General features: G+C 43.0%; 2 protein-coding genes across 3 annotated transcripts in view; one reads left to right on the top strand and one right to left on the bottom strand.

The window, feature by feature from the left end:
• PRKDC (protein kinase, DNA-activated, catalytic subunit) overlaps positions 1 to 9,181 on the bottom strand; it is an 82,075-nt gene extending 72,894 nt beyond the window's left edge. The window contains exons 1-12 of the mRNA XM_072330288.1: positions 9,028 to 9,181; positions 8,872 to 8,948; positions 8,701 to 8,793; positions 7,093 to 7,167; positions 6,360 to 6,468; positions 3,930 to 4,042; positions 3,146 to 3,245; positions 2,547 to 2,602; positions 2,393 to 2,423; positions 1,702 to 1,859; positions 1,367 to 1,513; positions 470 to 634 (exon numbers count right to left, since the gene is read on the bottom strand). Of these exons, the coding sequence (XP_072186389.1) occupies positions 470 to 634; positions 1,367 to 1,513; positions 1,702 to 1,859; positions 2,393 to 2,423; positions 2,547 to 2,602; positions 3,146 to 3,245; positions 3,930 to 4,042; positions 6,360 to 6,468; positions 7,093 to 7,167; positions 8,701 to 8,793; positions 8,872 to 8,948; positions 9,028 to 9,160 (1,257 nt within the window). The 5' untranslated portion in view covers positions 9,161 to 9,181. The remainder of the gene's footprint in view (positions 1 to 469; positions 635 to 1,366; positions 1,514 to 1,701; positions 1,860 to 2,392; positions 2,424 to 2,546; positions 2,603 to 3,145; positions 3,246 to 3,929; positions 4,043 to 6,359; positions 6,469 to 7,092; positions 7,168 to 8,700; positions 8,794 to 8,871; positions 8,949 to 9,027) is intronic.
• Positions 9,182 to 9,722: 541 nt separating this feature from the next.
• On the top strand, positions 9,723 to 19,605 carry MCM4 (minichromosome maintenance complex component 4). 2 transcript variants are annotated; one of them, XR_011902932.1, is made up of 17 exons: positions 9,723 to 9,960; positions 10,034 to 10,189; positions 11,202 to 11,365; positions 11,452 to 11,550; positions 11,678 to 11,773; positions 11,867 to 11,962; positions 12,384 to 12,522; positions 12,959 to 13,179; positions 13,695 to 13,815; positions 13,976 to 14,235; positions 14,870 to 15,235; positions 15,541 to 15,668; positions 16,869 to 17,076; positions 17,398 to 17,626; positions 17,745 to 17,878; positions 18,203 to 18,881; positions 19,189 to 19,605. XR_011902932.1 is itself a non-coding variant. In XM_072330287.1 (16 exons), exons 1-16 carry the CDS (start codon positions 9,891 to 9,893, stop codon positions 18,293 to 18,295), a joined length of 2,580 nt encoding a protein of 859 aa, XP_072186388.1. In that variant the 5' UTR covers positions 9,723 to 9,890; the 3' UTR covers positions 18,296 to 19,312. The 2 variants fall into 2 exon arrangements, 1 of the variants encoding a protein (XP_072186388.1); XM_072330287.1 differs by having other exon boundaries at positions 18,203 to 19,312.
• The last annotated feature ends 190 nt before the right edge of the window (positions 19,606 to 19,795 follow it).

The raw sequence follows: 19,795 nt of genomic DNA, 5'->3' as shown, positions 1-19,795 counted from the left end.
CAATGGAGACCATCCGAATCTTATTAGGGAAGTACCATTTGCTTATAAAGAAAAACACAGCAGCATAATCTGTTCATCCTTAATCTGAAAGCAGAATCCAAACCCTCTCCACCTTAGCCTTGCTTCCCAGCTTCAGACAGGATACAGAAAACCCTCATTAGAACTCAGACAATACACAGCAACACAGGAAAATCAAAGTATCAGCCTTGGAGAATATACTAAGTATCAGCACCAAAAGATTTCAGTACATTCTAAAAAAAATAAGAGACACTCTATTTTACGCATTTTCTCTATTCAAATAAAATCTAGTATTCCCCTGATATTCTCCCACCCTAAAGCTAAAGTAACAGTGGTTCAAATAATGAAATACCTTCCATCATAGGTACTATAAGTTTGCTGTTACTACCTTCTCATGCATTGCAGGTTGCATTAAAAAACTTTATACTGGTACTTTAAATACTCCACTTACTGCGTCTAAATGGAATATCACACTTGCAATGGACTGGAGGAAACTTGGAAGCTGATACAGATGATCATCCATTGCCTCTGCTTCCGTGAGGTACATTTGCTTACAGCGCTGAAGGAGCTCAACATACATAGCATCAACATCTGTAGGATGTACAGCTTTGCAGGGCTTACAAAGAGAGAACAAAACACCATTAAGCAACTTCACACAAGCAAGCAAACACCCTGTAGCACTAAAAACAAGTCTAAAAACAAGTCAAATCTCCACAGAAAAAGAATCATATCATTTTGTACTTCCCACAAAACCAATATCTCTGAGTAGGCTTTGGAATTCAGCTTTAAACATATCAAACAGGGCATTACAGATGCTAATACTGCGCTTAGCATTTGAGTTAGTTGCATTAAGTGTGGCGTACCTTAATGGCATTCCAATTATCACTCACAGGCTACTACAACGTTTAATCCAGCAGCCTGAATTCTAAACTTCTGTTATGCCAGGATCTACATAAACAGAAGATAAAAGACTACTCTTAAACTTACAAACAAGCAGAGAGCATCCCAGACAATACAAGGGGTACTTAATAATGCTCATTGCAACTTACATATCATTCTATAGGTACATGTATTTAGCATAAACTAGGTCTAAAAATAATCTTAGAGAAAAAAGAACCAAGAAGCAGGTCACAGGCAAAACCAGTCATAGGAAACTGACAGCAGAAGAATAACAGACTAATTTTGGTAACAGTGGAAAACAAAAGTTACATTAAAGTTCAAATAGTACTGATTCTTAGGAGCACATCTTGACAAAGCAATCTGCTCTTCACATAAGCGTATAAGCATGGTATATGAATCCTAGCTTTAAATCCATTCTGCTTTATCAGAACAAAATTCCTGCACATACTGCTGCAAAAAGCCCATATCCTCGAATAGCAATGGACAGCTCCTTGTTGCTTGAATCCATTCTTCTGATGATCCCATAGAACTGCTCCATGAAGAACTTCAATTTGCTCTTGTGTAGCTCTGCATCCTTTGCCACCATTAAAGACATCTGTAAAGAAACATTAAAACGTCAAGATTTCCAGAAAATTACAGTAAATCCTACAAGATACCCAGCTCATAAGTATTTCAATCAGAATAATTACTAGGTTCACTGAACCTGCAAGCAGCAAATAACCCCATTCCTTCAAGAAATCTGACTTTGATTCAGCCTCAGAGATCCCAGCAAAGTTACGATACCTGCTTGAGGAATGAATCTAGTGCATTATGACCGGCTTTCTTCAGCTCTTGATTCGTGTGGCCACACCATCTACACATTGTTTCAAAGAGCATGACATAGCTGTCCAAGAGCAGGGTACCAAACTGAGCAGCATGCCAGCTGAACAACTGTAAGCCAGCTGCAATTTAAAAACAATTAACATTAAAGACTCAGCCTCATATTCCACTGCCTGAAAACAGATGAGACAATTCAAGGGTACATCAGGACTTTAGGTGGATGTATTTACTATTATTGGAAGGCATAAAAGTGTAATTCTCCTAACAGTTATAGTACCAGTATCCAAACACTGAAAACTTAAGCATAAAAACAACCTTCTAACATCATCTTCTTTCAATAGAAAGCACAGCAGTATTCTCAGATTATCTTTATTAACAGTAAAAAAAAGAAGGGGACTTTACTCATTGCAAATAATTCATCACACACTTCACAAGGATTTGGTCTGGTTTTGTGCTGAGAACATATTCTCAAGTCTACTCCTCCTCCAAATTGCAATGTTCCAACCTAAAGTACACCAGTTTTGCTCCCTAATAAGCCGAGAAGACAAGACTGGAAAGATCTGGAGAGAGCCAATAGAGAACAAACATCTCCTAAAAATCTAATAGAACAAGTGGCAGAGCCCAAAGCACAGACCAAAATAACTTACAGTCTTACCTAGATGTACTGCATATCGCTTCTGATCAACCTTAACATAGAGATTAAAAAAGAAGACATTATTCATATGCAAATTATTATTCAGCTAATTAATTTATTAGCTGAATAATACAATAAACATATTGAAAGTACAATTAACATACTGCAGATCTACCTGTGGCCGGATAGCCTTCACTGCAAAATCAAAGATCTCCTTGGAAGTTTGAGCATCTGTGAAACAAACCAGTAAGTACTTTATTACTGACACACAAAAGGTTGCGTGTAGACAAAGATATTTTTACCCAACGCTTGATACAAAGCAATACAATTGGAAAACTTCAAGCATCTCAAGGAGCATGTACGTTTCCCCCACCTCCCCCCCCCCAAAAAAATACTTACAGGTATGAAAAAACCCCATACACTTGCATTCAGTGATCATTCTAAATGCCAATGTTTTAAACAGACATCTCTTCTAAGAGAAACATGTATCTGTACAAATGACACTCCAGCTTCAGTGTCTCTCATTGCCATCCACTTCTGGTTAGAAAATAGCACTTCAAACCTTTACATACAGAAACACAGTGATCAAGCCAACCTGCACACACACAGACCACAAGGACCACACAGCTGGATAGACCTTGCTTTCACATAAGTTATCTACCACCGGGGAATTTTTTGTTCTGAGCACACAAGAAACAGTGCTGTTTGCTGGCTGTCTATCAATTAAAATATATTGAACTGCTTAGCTGTCTCTTATACAGAAAAACTACATACCTTCATCCACAGACTTGGTAAAGTTGTACATGAGTGCAGTCAATCCCCTCAGGCATCCTGCTACAACAGTTAGCTTGGGGACCCTCGTAGCTGATGTCATCTAAATCAAGTGAGAATTGAAAAATATAACTAGACAGATCCTCCAATCAAAATAAATTGACATCTAATGTTTCTCAGTTCCTGGAAGTATCTAGGATATATCACACTCTGGCAGTCAGCACCCATCACTACAAATGTAAGATGAAAGAAACATCCAACTACTCAGAAATTTCAAGTAAGCTGGAAAGGTGTTCCAACTACAAAAGAATAAGAAATCTTTCAGCAAGCATAAAATACATTCCATCATGGCCAACCATAGCAAAATTTAGATAAGACATACTAACTTCTTGAAAGTAAACAATAAAGCAAATTGGAGCTGGCAGAACTGTACTATTTCCCAAAAGCACAAGGATTCGGCAGCCAGTAGAGCCCAAATCAGAAGTTCTGAGTGAGCGGCAATGTAACTTTGCACTGGCACTGCTGCAATGATCATCATGTGCCATCTTTCCTTACAATAAATTTGATCATTTGCCGACTGATGGCCTTAAAATTTTTACTTTGGAAACATTTCAGAACTGGAGAACTAAAACAGTCCTTAAGGAAGCATTCATGCTCATCTGATTAGATCTCTCTTAGTTGTGGTAGACATAATACTAATCCAACGCACAGCACTACATACACCAAATGAAAACAAACAACAAAACAAAAAGCAATGGAAGAGTCTGAAAAGAAATTCCAGATGTACCTGTGTTTTAAGCTCTCCCAGATACGCTCGGAATAGTTTTTCAGAGTTGTTAATCATGTCAGTAGGATGGACCTCTCCCAAAACTCCCAAAAGCTCATAGATCTTCTCCAGTACTAGAAAGTAATTTAATATTACTTCCTTTGTCATTTCCATCGCAATTACTGCATAACTTGCAACCACAAGGAAACCATTCAGGGGGGTTTATTTAATGATTTGCATGTGGGAAAGCTGGCTCTTCGTGGCACACATAAATACATAACTATATACAATACGATGTGAGATGCATTCTTATTTCACATTACCAAATAAATACATTCTTTTTTTTAAAGGGCTTAGAAAAATGGTTTTAAAAGGCCACATCCACTGAGGAAGCATTTAGCACCAGTTCGAGGTTGCTGCTGGTCTTCAGGTTATGCCCAGTCTAAGTATCACTGAGGTTAAGGCCAAAAGCTAGCAGAAGTTACTGAGCTGGAGTTCAGTCTAACTGGGTTCTGCACAGGCACAGCAGGCTTTAAAAGGGACAGGTCTGTCAAGGCAGAACTTTAACTGAAACTAACCAGAACCATCAGAATAGAGTTCTTATCAATATGCTTAATATGGTAAAAAATGTAAGTTAAGCAAGGAAGAGACTGATGAACTCGCATTAGAGTTGACCACTGCTGGAACTATCAAACCAAAACTGCAGTTCCTTGGAACAACAGTTGTTAGGGTTGGAATAAGGTTTTGACAAGCTTTAGGCAACAGCTGGCTATCACATGGATTTCCATAGGGCCAGGCAGACTGGAAGTTACTCTGCTTTTGATAAAAGCTCAAATGTACAGGGGGAGGTGTGTGTGTCATTACAAAGTAGATACAGTACTAGCTTGTAAGGTTCAGCTTCGCCGGGTTAGCAATGAGCCTGGAAAGAAATCTAATAGCTGGGCAAATAATCACAGAATCATAGAACGGCTTAGGTTGGAGGGGACCCCCAGAGGTCATCAAGTTCCATCCCTCCTGTATCAGACAGCACCACCAACCTAAATAAGTTGGTTTACATCAAGAAAGTTGGAACTACTGCCAGGATTTAGGCATTCAGAGACATGCAATCTTTTACATCACCAATGTAGAATGATGTATATATACAACACTGCTCAACTGAATTATTTAAATGTTTGCATCTACAGCTTACACATATATCACAAGTACCTTACACATAGGTCACAAGTGGCGTCCCCCAGGGCTCGGTGCTTGGGCCGCTTCTGTTTAACATCTTCATTGATGATTTGGATGAGGGGATTGAGTGCACCCTCAGTAAGTTCGCAGACGACACTAAGCTGGGAGGGAGTGTTGATCTGCCTGAGGGGAGAAGGGCACTACAGAGGGACCTGGATAGACTTGATCGATGGGCCAAGGTTAATGGAATGAGTTTCAACAGGGCCAAGTGTCGGGTCCTGCATTTTGGTCACAACAACCCCAGGCAACCCTACAGGCTTGGGGAGGTGTGGCTGGAAAGCTGCCTGATGGAAAGGGACCTTGGTGTGCTCATGGACAGTCAGCTGAATATGAGCCAGCAGTGTGCCCAGGTGGCCAAGAGGGCCAATGGCATCCTGGCTTGTATCAGGAATGGTGTGGTGAGCAGGACTAAGGAAGTCATCCTGCCCCTGTACTCAGCATTGGTGAGGCCTCACCTCAAGTACTGTGTCCAGTTTTGGGCACCTCAGCACAAGAAGGACATGGAGGTACTGGAGCAGGTCCAGAGAAGGGCAACGAGGCTCGTGAAGGGCTTGGAGAATCAGCCCTATGAGGAGAGACTAAGGAAGCTGGGGCTGTTTAGTCTGAGGAAGAGGAGGCTGAGGGGAGACCTTATTGCCGTCTTCCAGTACCTGAAAGGTTCTTACAGTGAGAGTGGGGCAGGTCTCTTCTCACTACTGACTTGTGACAGGACGAGGGGAAATGGCCTCAAGTTGCGCCAGGTCAAGTTTAGGTTGGATATTAGAAAGAACTTCTTTACAGAAAGGGTGGTTAGGTACTGGAATGGGCTCCCCAAGGAGGTGGTTGAATCGCCATCCCTGGATGTGTTTAAGAGCCGTTTGGATGTGGTACTCAGGGATATGATTTAGCAGAGGTTTGTTGTTGTGGTGTTGTTTCTTGGTTGTTTTTTAAGAGATAGGCTACTGGTTAGGCTGCGGTTGGATTTGATGATCTTCAAGGTCTTTTCCAACCTGAGTAATTCTATGATTCTATGATTTTATATGCAGGTCTGCTAAGAAGAGCAAACTGCATTACTACAATCAGAAGACCTGAACAAATTTTAACAGCTGTAAAATATGACAGCTACCATTTCCAAACATGCTTGCTATGGGAATAACAATTACAAGTTTATGTGAGGAAAAATCAAATAGAAACGGAGTAAATAAAACGAAAGGCACAGGCGGGAGAACTAAAATCTACCTGTATCAGAAACTTTACTTCTTACAGCAAGCTCCCCATAGAACTTATTAAAGATTTCCCCAACTTTCATCTCTTCCATCAGACAGGAACGTCGTAAACTTTGGAGCAACTGGAATAAATAAGTAACCAAGAAAAGTAAGGAAAATAATTAGTGTTAGGATACTGGTATTGTTTGGTCTAAATAAAAGTACAGTTCATGAGCACAATTTCAACTTAAATAAATCATTCAGCAAAACAAGATTAAGATAAGTGGCCCAGAAAAGAGTATTGGGATGAAATTGATTTATTAACAACAAGCTATCTACCTACAAACATATAACAAATAAATTCTCATAGTTGATATGCTATATTATGTCATACTCACTGTCATATATTATGTACAGATCACATGAAAAGCACGTAGCGTACACACACAGACACACATACACAAATCAAAAAGCCACCACCCACACACTTATCAGCATCTGCAGCAGCTTTTACCACATGCTGTATTTTTCTGCCTTCAGCCGTACAGCCAAACTAACCTGCATAAGAACTGCCTCATACAACTCAGAAGAGAGCTTTGTTCCTCAGTAACACAACTCAGCAGGTGCAAAAGCATTCACAAAACAAAGGTATAAGGGCATTCGCAGGAAGTACATGGCAAAATTACTGTTGCACACAGGGCAAGCATTCTGAAAAAGCCCTTCTTTTCTTCCACACTTCTCATGCACACACGTAAAAAGAATTTTACCTTAATCAGAAGTTCCAGAGCTGGAATTTTACATCTTGCTGCCCTCTCTTTGGTATAAACACTAATGCAAGTTTGCTAGAGTAAAAAATAAATAAATTATAATACTCACATAAGGACTGAAATAAACTAGTAGCAGACAGAACATTTACTTACCTTCTTAAAGTGTCTGATCCTAACAAGTGGAAGTTTTCTTTTAAGAGTTAAAACAACAAAGATATTAATCCTGAAAGCAGTTCCACAGACAATATCTGACACACCAAGAGACCCAGGTTCAAGCTAAGAAAGGGCATTCTCTGGCACTGAAGGCACACACAGCAAGCCTGCTGTTCTAATGCCCCATTCCTCACAGCAAGCAGCTGCTAACTTGGTATCGGGAATCACACCATTACAGACAATCACTTCTATGCAAAGCCATTGTGTGCAAGTTACCCCAGAATTAGAGATAGAATCGTTTCCACTAATTCTTGTGCACACTGCAAAAATGGCAACATGTCAGGAGAAACTTTAGAATTAACCACCAGAAGAGAAGCATTTAAATAGTCATACGTGTACAAGTATACGCTTACACGTACTTACATGTACCCTCCCATGTACTCAGTACTGGTAAGGCCACACTTTGAGTACTGTGTTCAATTTTGGGCCCCTCACTACAAGAAGATATCGAGGCCCTGGAGCACGTCCAGAGAAGGGCAATGGAACTGGTGAGGGGCCTGGAACATGAGCCTTAATGGGGAGTGGGTGAGGAAACTGGGATTGTTCAGTTTGGTGAAGGGGTGACAAGGTAGAGGTCAGCTTCTTTTCATAGATAACAGTGATGAGAAGAAATGGCCTCAAGTTGTGCCAGGGGAGGTTCAAGTTGGATATTAGGAACAATTCCTGAACACAAAGAGCAGCGAGGCAGTGGCACAGGCTGCCCAGGGAGGTGATGGAGTCACCATCCCTAGAGGTGTTCAAGAGGTGTGGAGGTGTGGCACCAAGGGGCATGGTGGGGAAGGCTGATGGTTGGACTAGATGGTCTCAAAGGTGCTCTGTAACCTTAATGATTCTATTATATATATATAAAAGCATGTATGTATGCATATACATAAACTAACACATGTACCTAATTGGTATAAATAAAATTATTAACCAGTATCTCCTATGTAACTATTATTTTAAGTAATACAGAAAGCTAATAAAGAAACCGTTCCGCCCTGCTCTGTTGCACTGACCACACCATGAAGCACCTGGGTTTCTCTCAGCACCAGCAGAGCTCTGTGCAGGTAGAACAGCCACTGTGAAGCCCACTGAGGGAACAACATGGAGCTGAGTCAGGGGAAGGGCAACTGGGGGTCAGGGACAGGGGCTGCACCAGAGCGTGGTGGGCACGGAGCAAGCTGCCCAGGGCAGTGGGCACAGTCCTGAGCTGATGGAGTTCAAGGAGCATTTGGACAACGCTCTCAGACACTGGGTTTGGATTTTGGGTGGTGCAATGCAGAGCCAGGAGTTGGACCCAATGATGACTGTGAGTCCATTCCAGCACAGCAGATTCCGTGGCTCTATGCTCAAACCCGGTCACGGTCAAAGTGCCTGGCGGAGGTTTCTGGACAGCAGGTGCCGCTCACCCACCTTAAGGCTGCAGGCGTAAGGATGAACCCTCTCTCCAATCTTTTCCAAAAAGACGCAGAGAAACTTCATCGCTTCTTCTCTGCATTCTCGAAACTGAAAGGGCAAAAGTTAAGAAGCTCTGACAACGAACGGCTCGGCCGCGCCCGGCGGAACATCCCGGTGCCGACCCACCTCCTCCACGCCGAGGGAGCGGCAGACGAAAGCCGGCAGGCCGCGCTCCGGGGCGAACACCAGGGAGACGTGCAGCGCTGCGGGGGAACGGACAGACGGTCGGACCTGGGCTCGCACAGCCGCCCTTCCCTCCCCACCCCCGGCCCCGGGCCGCACCCAGCACGCTGCCGGCCGAGCAGGTGAGGCAGGCCTCGCCCAGGCCGCGCAGCAGCCCGTAGCCGCGCATGGCATCGCCGGGCTGCAGGCAGCCGTGCAGCTCCTGGAGGCATTCCTGCACACCGCCCGCCATGCTGCTCTGGGCGCACTGCGGGCCGGGACGGGCCGCCCCTCGGACTGACCCAACGCTGCCTGGGGGTTGTGGGGGTGGGAGGGATCTGTTGTATCCGGGTTGGAGCACTCTGAGGAAGGAGGAGGGCGAGCAGGCGCTGGGCGAATCGTTCCATTAGGGTAATGCCGTATAGAAAAAGGCTGTGTAGGATTTTTATCTCTCCGGAAAGCTGTCCGCGGTGACCAGCAAACATCACACACCCATCTCCACAGAAAATGAGCTGCTCCCCACAACCCGCCCGCAGGGCTCGTTTTGCCGCGAAAGTTGATCCACTGAGGGCGGTACCACTCCGGGCTGAGGGGGGGATGCGCCGTTCGACCCACAGCGATTTGCCTTCCGTAGGACGGCGAGCGGCCCGCACCTTGCTGCTGCCCACACGGTGAGCCTTCAGACAGGGCAGCACCGCGATCCCGAAGGCCCGGTGGGATCACCTCCTTTCTCTTTCCCTTCTGCCGACCGACCCCCCCTTTTCCCTATCAGGTGGGAGATCCCGCGGCCGCTGCGCACACCCATTGGCCAGAAAGCCCGCGAGAGCGCGGCCACGTGACTTTGGCGGCGCGGGAGTTCTGCGGTGCGCGGGGTGTAGGGGTGCGCGATCGGTACTTTGTGGGGCGCAGGGGGAGCGCCGCCATTTTGGGGTTCATCCGCCGCCAGCGCTCCTCTCCCGTGGTAGGACCGTTGCGGCAACGCTATGTCGTCTCCCGCCTCCACGCCCAGCCGCCGGCGCGGCAAACGCGGACGAGGCAGCAACCCACCGACCCGTAAGTGCTGGGGGCCGGAGGGCAGGCGGGGGGGGAGAAGCGAGTCCTTGACCGTGCCGCTCGTGTCCCGCAGCGCAAGATGCCCGCTCCCCTCCCTCGCAAAGACGCCGCCCGGACGACTCCGCTTCCACCGGAGAGTTACAGCCGCTGCCCACCTCCCCGCCCGCCGAGCAGAGCCCCCGCGCTCCCGACGCCCTCTTCTCCAGCCCCCCGCAGTTCCGCCACTCGGGTACGTTCCCTCCGTCGGTCGGGTTGGAGCTGGGGGCTTTGTATTCGTCAATAGGTTGCCGTGTTGGTTTTAAGAGCTTTTTCTGCCTTTGCGAAGTTTTTTCTTGTTTTTGTTTTGTTCTGTTGCTTTGTAGTTGGATTACCTTGGAGTCGGTAATTGCTGCTACCAAAGCGTTGAAAAATGCGTTTGTTTCAATTGAAACGCTGCGTTTGGACACCGTGCTTAAGCATCAGTGTGCTTTCAGAACGTGCTTTAAAGTCACTTCCTACGGTTTGTGGCTTTTCGGCCGGGGGGGGGGGGGGGGGGATCATCCCTCTCTGCTCTGCCTTCCTGAAGCCCCATCTGGAGTGTCCGGGTCTGGAGTACCCAGCAAAGAAAGGAGGAGGAGCTGTTGGGGGGGATCCAGAGGAGGCCACAAGGATGATCAGATGGATGAAGCACCTCTGCAGGCTTGAGAGTTGGGCTTATTCAGCCTAGAGAAGAGGGGGCTCTGGAGAGACTTCCTTGTGGCCTTCTAACACTTAAAAAGCAGGAGGGGGGGCTGACTTTTTACACAGCCTGATAGTGAAAGGAGAAGGGAGGATGGCTTTAAGTGAAGAGAGATTAGGAGACTTAGGTTAGCAATTCTTTACTCTGAGGACAGTGAGGCGCTGGCACAGCTGCCCATAGAAGCTGTGGTGCCCCATCTCTGGAAGCTGTCAAGGCCAGGTTGGATGGGGCCCTGGGCAGCTGAGCTGCTGGGGGGCAGCCCTGCACATAGCAGGGGTTGGGACTGGGTGGATTTTGAGGTCTCTTTCAACCCAACTTTGTGGTCTCTACAAAGGAAGATGCTGTGCAGACATGTAACACCACTGCTGCTCTGGTGTTAGCAGAGCACTGGAGCTCATAGCAGCTGTTCATTTGATGGCAGCAGAGTTAGAAGAACGAGTCAGAAATAGCCAGGCAGAATTTCAGTCCTGCTTTCAGCGTAAAGTGATGGCTTGGTAGCCCTGATAAAGCATTCTATTTGCAGCTATTCCTCTGGATTTCGATATCAGCTCACCACTGACCTATGGCACGCCCAGCTCCAGGGTGGAGGGCACCCCACGCAGCGGCGTGAGGGGGACACCCGTCAGGCAGCGGCCCGACCTCGGCTCTGTCCGCAAGGCCAGACAGGTTGACCTGCACTCAGATGGGGTAGGTGGATAGCTCTGGTTTGTGTCTGACAGCTCCTTTCAGAGCAGCTTCCCGTATTTGTGTACGTTTCACTTTTTTCTCTGCAGCCGGCTGAGGATCTTGTCACGGCTGATCAGTCCCTTGGACAAAGGCTTGTTATCTGGGGAACAGATGTTAATGTCGCTTCCTGCAAAGAAAAGTTCCAGGTAAGTTAGCAGTATTTTTTAAGATGAAAAGCTAGCTTGGCTTGCACACGTTAATTGGACTTCATACACACTAATGGCGTGTACATCTCAATTGAATTCATTGTCTCCTGTTGTCTCTGACATCCAGAAATTTCTTCAGCGTTTCATTGACCCACTGGCAAAAGAGGATGAAGACGCTGGCTTGGATCTCAACCAGCCACGATATATGCAACGACTCGAAGAGGTACTTCTAACATAGCAAAACGTGTTGGGGTTTTATTGATTTATTTTCTTTTATCCAGCCTTATGAGCTTATTTATTTTCCAATATCTTGCAGATTAATGTGGTTGGGGAACCATTTCTGAATGTAAATTGTGACCACCTAAGAGCATTTGATGAAAATCTTTACAGGCAGCTCATCTGCTATCCTCAGGTGAAGTACTGCACTTGTTTACTGGCTGTTGAGTGACCTTTTTATCTGTTTATGAACGTTTGTTTAAATGCAGTGTGTAATTTCTATGTTTATTGTAATCGTTTCTTCGTTTTAATGTCTTATTTCATAGTAGTCCAAAGGCTTTAGACCTTGTGATAGGTGTCTCCTGCATATAAAATTTTGTGTTAAACTTCACTGTACTGAGTGCTGCATCGTTTCTTTTGCAAGAGTCAAATAAGTAAATCTGATTTAACAGTAAGTTGCCTGTTATGTAGGAAAACACTGACTGTGTGATCTCTTTAGTTTCTTGACATCCCTGGCAGATCAGCAGCACTGAATACTCTGTTAGGCTTCTGGTTTGTTAGCACGTGGTGGGTTTTTTTCTCTTCTAGGCTTAACTGTTCCTACCAATTTTACGCAGGAGGTTATCCCAACGTTTGACATGGCTGCCAATGAGATCTTTTTTGATCGCTATCCTGATTCCATATTAGAACATCAAATTCAAGTGCGGCCGTACAATGCACTGAAGACTAGGAATATGAGAAGCCTAAACCCTGAAGGTAAATTGCCACGTTAGAAAAAGAATCTGAAGGATTTACATAAGTTAATTAAATTCTAACACACAATTTATGTACAGACTACTTAAAATTGGACCCGTGGTCCATCCATACCAGTGTACTTCATTTTGCCTAAGTCTGTTTTGGAATCAAATGCTGTGGAGTCCAAATGGAGAACATATCTCCAAACGAAGTGTATCTGTCATCAGATACCTATGTTCTTACTTCTGTGAGAGTAGAACTAGACTATTCTGTATGAATACTCACTTATATTAGTGTCGCTGTGCCATACAGTTATGACAGTTCTTGTTTTGCCTATGACAAAATAGTCTAACTGGATGTCCGCTTCCCACCTAAAATCTAACAGGACGTGGATCTTTGAATGTTATTTTAAATTTGAAGATTGTGATGTGATGACATAAGCATCTGTATTTTGCAGACATTGATCAACTGATCACTATCAGCGGTATGGTGATCAGGAGTTCCCAGTTAATTCCTGAGATGCAAGAAGCATTCTTTAAGTGCCAGGTCTGCGCGTTCACCACAAGAGTAGAAATTGACCGCGGCAGGATTGCTGAACCATCAGTATGCAAGAACTGTAACACGACGCACAGTATGGCTCTGATTCACAACAGGTCCATGTTTTCTGACAAACAGATGGTACGTTGTGCTTTGATATTGGATAAAATGAAACCTTTTTTCCAGTTCTTGTTTCCCATCTCCCCTAATATCATCAGCAGCGTGAAAGTATGCATCTTGAAAAGGAAGGTTTTGACAACTGAGAAATGTTTTTCTCCCTTCTCATATATGAAAGAATTCAGTGAGAGCATAAGCCCATGCGTGGGGGAAGAAATACACTGAAAGGATTAGATGAAATATGTATATCTTAATGTTTCCAAATGGAAGCCTCTTTACTCACAGTATGCCTGCTTACATGTGGACTACATTGTCTATTAGTAACATTTTAGCTGTATCAGTAATAATGAACAATTTTTGTTCTCACTGTCTCTTTTTATTAGTAATCAGTTTTGCTGTTTGGGAGGAATTGTTTGGTTCTTGACCAACGTTCCTAATTGAAAATGATGCGGGAAGCTGTGATAATACAACGTCTTGTACGCCTTGTGTGCAGCTTTCTTTTTTTTTACTTTCAACTTGGTTATACTTGTTTTTGCTAGATCAAACTGCAGGAATCCCCTGAAGATATGCCAGCCGGACAGACGCCTCATACGGTTGCAATGTTTGCTCACAATGACCTTGTCGATAAAGTTCAACCAGGCGATAGAATTAATGTCACAGGTAAAATTTACCTTATTTGCATTTTCCTTTTTAACTGAACTGTAGTAGTTTAATCTATGAGTCTTGTCTATCTTCAATTGCTTGTCTGGCAATTGAACGCTTCTTCGACATATTAGTTAATATGTTTCTTTTATCTAATGCTGTCATTAATTGTATTTAGGCATCTACAGGGCAGTCCCAGTTCGAGTTAATCCGAGGGTCAGCGTTGTAAAATCTGTCTATAAGACCCACATTGATGTCATACATTATCGCAAGACTGATTCAAAACGCCTGCATGGTGTCGATGAGGAAACGGAGCAAAAAATGTTTACAGAGGAACGTGTAGCATTTCTAAAAGAGCTGTCTACCAAAGCAGACATATATGAGAGACTTTCCTCAGCGCTGGCCCCAAGTATCTATGAGCATGAAGATATCAAAAAGGTAAAATGAATTGTGTATTTTGCTTGTAAAACATTTCTGAATTGCAAGTACGCTTAATTGTTTGCTATACAAACGAGACTTCAAAATCTTAAAACCAGAAGGGAAAAGAACAACCAAAACAATCCTGGATCTTCATAGACATGTGCGTTATCAGAGTTACTGGGCTTCTGAGATGGCAAGTAGTTTAAATTTAAGGCAACAATTTTCTCCTGAAACAGGCATACTGTCTTTTCTATTTTTCATTACATCCTTATAAAACTAATACAGTGTACCAGGTGAATGCAGCTAGGTATAGTTGAGGAAAGCTAGGGAACCTTCATGCCTCAGCATAAATAACAGTCTGTCCTGGCCTTCCAGTTATCTGTGAAATTGGCTGCTGAAATTGATTGTATACATCTTCAGCTTGAAACTTCAGTTGGAAGCTGTGTCGTCCCTAGCAATATAACTATATGTTTGTAATTAATTTTGAGATATCTATAAAGGAAGAACCCTTTTTTTACAATGGACGTTTTCTTTCCCATCAGTTATTTTAGCTGTTTCAGTTTGATAGTTGAGCGCAACAGTTCACTTGGCTTTATTAACTATACAGGAGTTGGTATTTTGACTTTAAAGAGCACATTTGGTTTTTTAACAGGGTATTCTACTTCAGCTCTTTGGAGGATCAAGAAAGGATTTCACTCGCACAGGTAGAGGCAACTTTCGTGCAGAGATCAACATTCTTCTCTGCGGTGATCCTGGCACTAGTAAATCCCAGCTGCTCCAATATGTGTATAACCTGGTTCCTCGAGGCCAGTATACCTCTGGGAAAGGCTCAAGTGCAGTTGGTCTTACTGCATATGTGATGAAAGATCCAGAAACTCGACAGCTGGTTCTTCAGACAGGCGCTTTAGTACTCAGTGATAACGGCATTTGCTGCATTGATGAGTTTGACAAAATGAATGAAAGCACGAGATCGGTACTTCATGAAGTAATGGAACAACAGACTCTCTCCATTGCAAAGGTTGGTGTCTGCTTAAGCCCAAGTTCTTTGTTCTAAGCATCAGCTCAGGACAGATGAAACCAAGAAGTTACCAGAACCAGGGTTTGTACTTTTCCAGTGTTCTCAGGGGTTCAATCCTAAATTATGTAACATCTTGTGCTTATGGACACAGGGCTATCCTTGCATAAACTGTATTATTTCCAGATGCTTTTCTTCTTCCTTTACTCTTGTAGGCTTCTGCAATGAATTTTTCTCTTATGAAACCCTTTAAATGACACCGATCTTATGAAGGTTCTGAATCCAGAACTGCTTTTTCATTTTAACAGGCCGGAATCATTTGCCAACTGAATGCTCGCACATCTGTTCTAGCAGCAGCTAACCCTATAGAATCACAATGGAATCCAAAGAAGAATACTATTGAAAACATCCAGCTTCCTCACACACTGTTATCAAGGTACTGAACACTTTGCATATCTCATGTTTTTTTACTTGTTGTGAAAAGGATTTAGTATGGTAGAATCAGAATTGCAGCTTCTGTGTGAGTGGAGAACTGCCTTCTAGTATATTCATCTTGAACAGAAGATCTGATGAAATCTATGGATCTTTATTTTTGTTTTTCTTGTGTTCTTTTGTTGGCTTTTTTTCCCTTCCCCCTTGTCTCACGATCATCCTCTGGAGGAGTTACCCTGAACCTTACAGTAGTTGGTAACTTGAATGGAAACCCAGCATGATTTTCATAAAACCCTGCACAAGTTTGAAGTGAAACACGGATGATTAGGGAACTTGCACTGGATGTGGGGACTCTAAAGTTCTGTGCCTGCTTGTTTTCATCCTGTGAAATCCAGTCAGGGAGGGGGCAGAGGTCGCCTTGGACAGTAGCTGTTAAAACAGCATGTAGCATCTGCAGATGTGAAATTAAGCTATGTACTATAATTGCATCTGGTGAGCAGTTCCTACACTAATTTAAAGTGTCTGGATGGTATGCTGGATATTCTGAGAACACTATTTATAATTTAGTATTCAGTGAAAGGCTGCTGACAATGACAGGTAAGTACCTTAGTTGGGATATACTGAAGGAAACTAGGTTTGAGCACGACTCATTTCTGCCATTTATAGGATTTAAGCTTTTGAAAATCCATGACTAACTAGCTAGAAAATTATTTCTTACAGTTACCTACAATGTTACCTACTGTGTGCAGAACTATTTTGTATTTATTTTAAATGCATATACATCTATATGAATATAGTGAATAGCTACGCACCCTGATTGCTGCTGCTTTTCAGGGCAGCAGCTCTTACAGTAAGTTTGTTCTGTGTGATTTGTTTAAAACTCCCAAAGAAAAAAGACTAAGTCAGCCTTGAACCAAATTTCACAGAATGTATCTTGTCTTCAAAGTGCGTATGTTGAAAGCAAATTCAGACTGATCTGAGGGTTAGACTCGGTGATCTCTTCATGTCTTTTCTACCAGCTGCAGTTCTGTAGTGTTTTGTATTTAAAAGAGTTGGAGGAAAAAAATACTCTTTCAGTTTAAAGAGCACCCTGCATTTAGAGTAGTACCTCCTAAATCTAATTGTGAAGTGAAAAACCATAACAGAAGTGACTTTAAATTGCAGGAAAGTGTACACACTCATATTTGATTCTTATTCCATTCAGATTTGACTTGATCTTTTTAATGTTGGATCCACGTGATGAAGCCTATGACAGACGTCTTGCTCGCCACTTAGTTTCCCTGTACTACCAAAGTGAAGAAAAGCTGGAGGAGGAGTACATGGACATGGCAGTACTGAGGGATTACATTGCCTTTGCTCGCAGTTATATAAATCCCAGGTTAAGTGAAGAAGCAAGCCAAGCCCTTATTGAGGTAAAGTAATTGCTGTTAAGAATGTTCCAAGTCTTTGCTGACTTCTCAAAAAGGGCAAAATGCCCAACTGTTTCTGTTTCCTACCTATAAAAACCTCTAAAAATCACAAGCTTTTCAAAGGAAAGAGGGAAGTACTATGAATGTAATTCTGTACTGTAATCCTTAGGTTACTTTTTGAGGTGTTGGCTTGATTTTACCATGTTTGAAGCACATGGCTTTCCACAGTTGCTGATAGTCAGGGATAGCAAACAAGGGATAAAAGAGACTTGTAAATTCAGGCAGTTACAGGATTTACTGAAATAGTTAATGCCTTCTTTTCAGGCATATGTGGACATGAGGAAGATTGGAAGTGGCAGGGGAATGGTTTCTGCATATCCTCGACAACTCGAGTCTCTGATCCGACTGGCAGAAGCCCATGCTAAGGTACGCTTCTCTGAGAAGGTCGAAACCATTGATGTAGAAGAAGCAAAACGTCTCCATCGGGAAGCTCTGAAGCAGTCTGCTACTGACCCAAAGACTGGCATTGTGGACATATCCATCCTCACTACAGGTTTGTGTTTTTGTGGTGATAAAACAGAGATGTTTGGGGGCTTTTGTCAATTTAAGAAGTAACTTAAACCTTTCCTCTCTAACTTCGTACTAAAAGGTGATTATTTTCTTGTTATAAGGAATGAGCGCAACCGCTCGTAAGCGGAAAGAGGAGTTGGCTCAAGCCTTGAGGAAACTTATCCAGTCCAAAGGTAAAACACCAGCTTTGAAGTATCAGCAGCTTTTTGAGGATCTCCGAGCACAGTCTGACACAGTAAGTCTCCTGCTTTTTTTTTTCTTCTCCTTTTTTTACATTCTCCTTTCCAAATCATTATCAACTCATCCTCAAATCATGTTGTTAATTTGACTGGAAAGCCAGTTCCACTGCATAAGCTTTGATTTCTGAGCCTGTCACTTCAGAAGACAAAAAAAAAGCCAAACAACAACTCAGCTACATGGTTCTGGGCCAGGTCTAAAGGCAGAACATAATCAAATTTATGGAGAAGGAACCTTGATAAGAGTAGTGATAGGAAGTAAAGTATTTTGGTTGGTTGTTTGTTTCTCTCCATCTATATTTGAGTTCTCTCTTCTCTTTAAGGCTGTCACTAAGGAGATGTTTGAGGAAGCACTTCGTGCCTTGGCTGATGATGACTTCTTGACAGTGACTGGAAAAACTGTTAGATTGCTATAAGTCAGTCCTTCCTTGCAAGTCTTTACTTCATCTTCTATACAGTGCTTCCAGCTTGCAAGATCTTCAAGCATTGGGACTCTATCATTTGCTGTAAGCGCCACTTAATCTCTTGTGCTGATAGAGTAGTAACCACTATGAAGGTCTTAAACATTTTAGTTGAGTAATACTAATTACATTTGAGCAAATGTAATGACTAGTATTTTATTGCTGTGTTTTTATGTTTTGTAGAACATGCTAAAAGCACCGTGTACGCATTTCCAACTGAACTGTAAAAATTCATCATAAATGACTGATAAATGCAGTTTGACTTTGCTGTTATCTGTAATAAAGATATTTGATTTAAAAGCCTACATGCATATCTTGTGATAAACGCTGTTCAATCTAGAATTTCTGATTGCTGCTAGAAAGCTTTGAAAGCATGAAAGTTCAACCTAACTTGTGTACTTTAGTGTCTGCAAGGTAAAAGAAAAAGAAAGGTGTTTTCTACTTGAACCTTAAGTTTCTTAATGTAATCTTAATTATGACTGGCTAAATTAAGATACCACAATGCATTACAGTAAGGATAGGTTAGTCCTGAAAGAACAAGGTGTATGGGAGATTGGTAATCACAGCCTGAACCTCTGATTAATCAGCTGAGGCAAGTGTGGGGTCAGCTGTGGGAGCACAGGTGAGAGTGATGTAGCTGTGCTCCCGGAAGGGGTGGAGCTCGACTCCATCCCCTCTGAGACCTCATTTAAGGGCTGACTCCCACTGAGGCAGCATCTCTTGGAGATTGCTCACCAGTGAGGACTGCCCCAGCTTCTTCAGCCAAGGCACCACCACTGGTGAGTTTTCCTTTACTTATTCCTTCTGTACATTTGCTACCATCTGTATATTAACAACTAATACACAAGGTTACAGTATCATGTGGCTGGAGAATCTTCTGCTGTTTTAGCTGGGTAGATATATATGCCTTCAGCCACTGCATGTCAATCTCTGCTACAGTTTTAAACAGCTGAATTAACAGAAGAGTTCTCTGATTTGCTTCAGTGCAGACAGCACTGTGCTCATCTCAACTGCTTGCTTAATTCTTTCAGGTTAAAAGGATAAACTTGTATCATTTGAAATGGGGCACCTTACAAACTAACTTTTCTTGCTACTGGTTTGTTAGGAGCAAAATACTGTTAGCTTCACTAACTGAACCTTCAGTGATTTGTTTTCAGTGCAAAGAAGCAGCTTTCCTTCTATGCAAGTTAAAAATGTAACAGATGTCAGAAGAATCAATTTTAATAAACTTCCAAGCTCCCTTAAATGCTGGAGTCAGATTCTCTAATGTCATCTGGTCTATGGGATGTTATTTCACTCTCTGCCATACAATTAGCTATGTATTTTACTGCAAAAGTATTCTCTCATGTCTTTCCATTACTCTGATGTAACATACCTTTATTTTAGTTGCCTTTTACACAAGACTGAGTTCTAAGCAGTTACTTCTCACTTAACTTTGGAAGGCTATGGCTCACA

This window comes from Excalfactoria chinensis, chromosome 2 (assembly GCF_039878825.1).
Source record: "Excalfactoria chinensis isolate bCotChi1 chromosome 2, bCotChi1.hap2, whole genome shotgun sequence".
NCBI lineage: Eukaryota > Metazoa > Chordata > Aves > Galliformes > Phasianidae > Excalfactoria > Excalfactoria chinensis.
This window is presented reverse-complemented; position numbering and strand designations above follow the sequence as displayed.

Bases quoted from the DNA above. Each gene is read 5' to 3' on its own strand.
- MCM4 (XM_072330287.1), top strand. From the start codon at position 9,891: ATGTCGTCTCCCGCCTCCACGCCCAGCCGCCGGCGCGGCAAACGCGGA. The intron at 11,366-11,451 runs GTAGGTGGATAG...TTTTCTCTGCAG, and splicing joins TTGACCTGCACTCAGATGGG to CCGGCTGAGGATCTTGTCAC. The intron at 11,551-11,677 runs GTAAGTTAGCAG...TCTGACATCCAG, and splicing joins CCTGCAAAGAAAAGTTCCAG to AAATTTCTTCAGCGTTTCAT.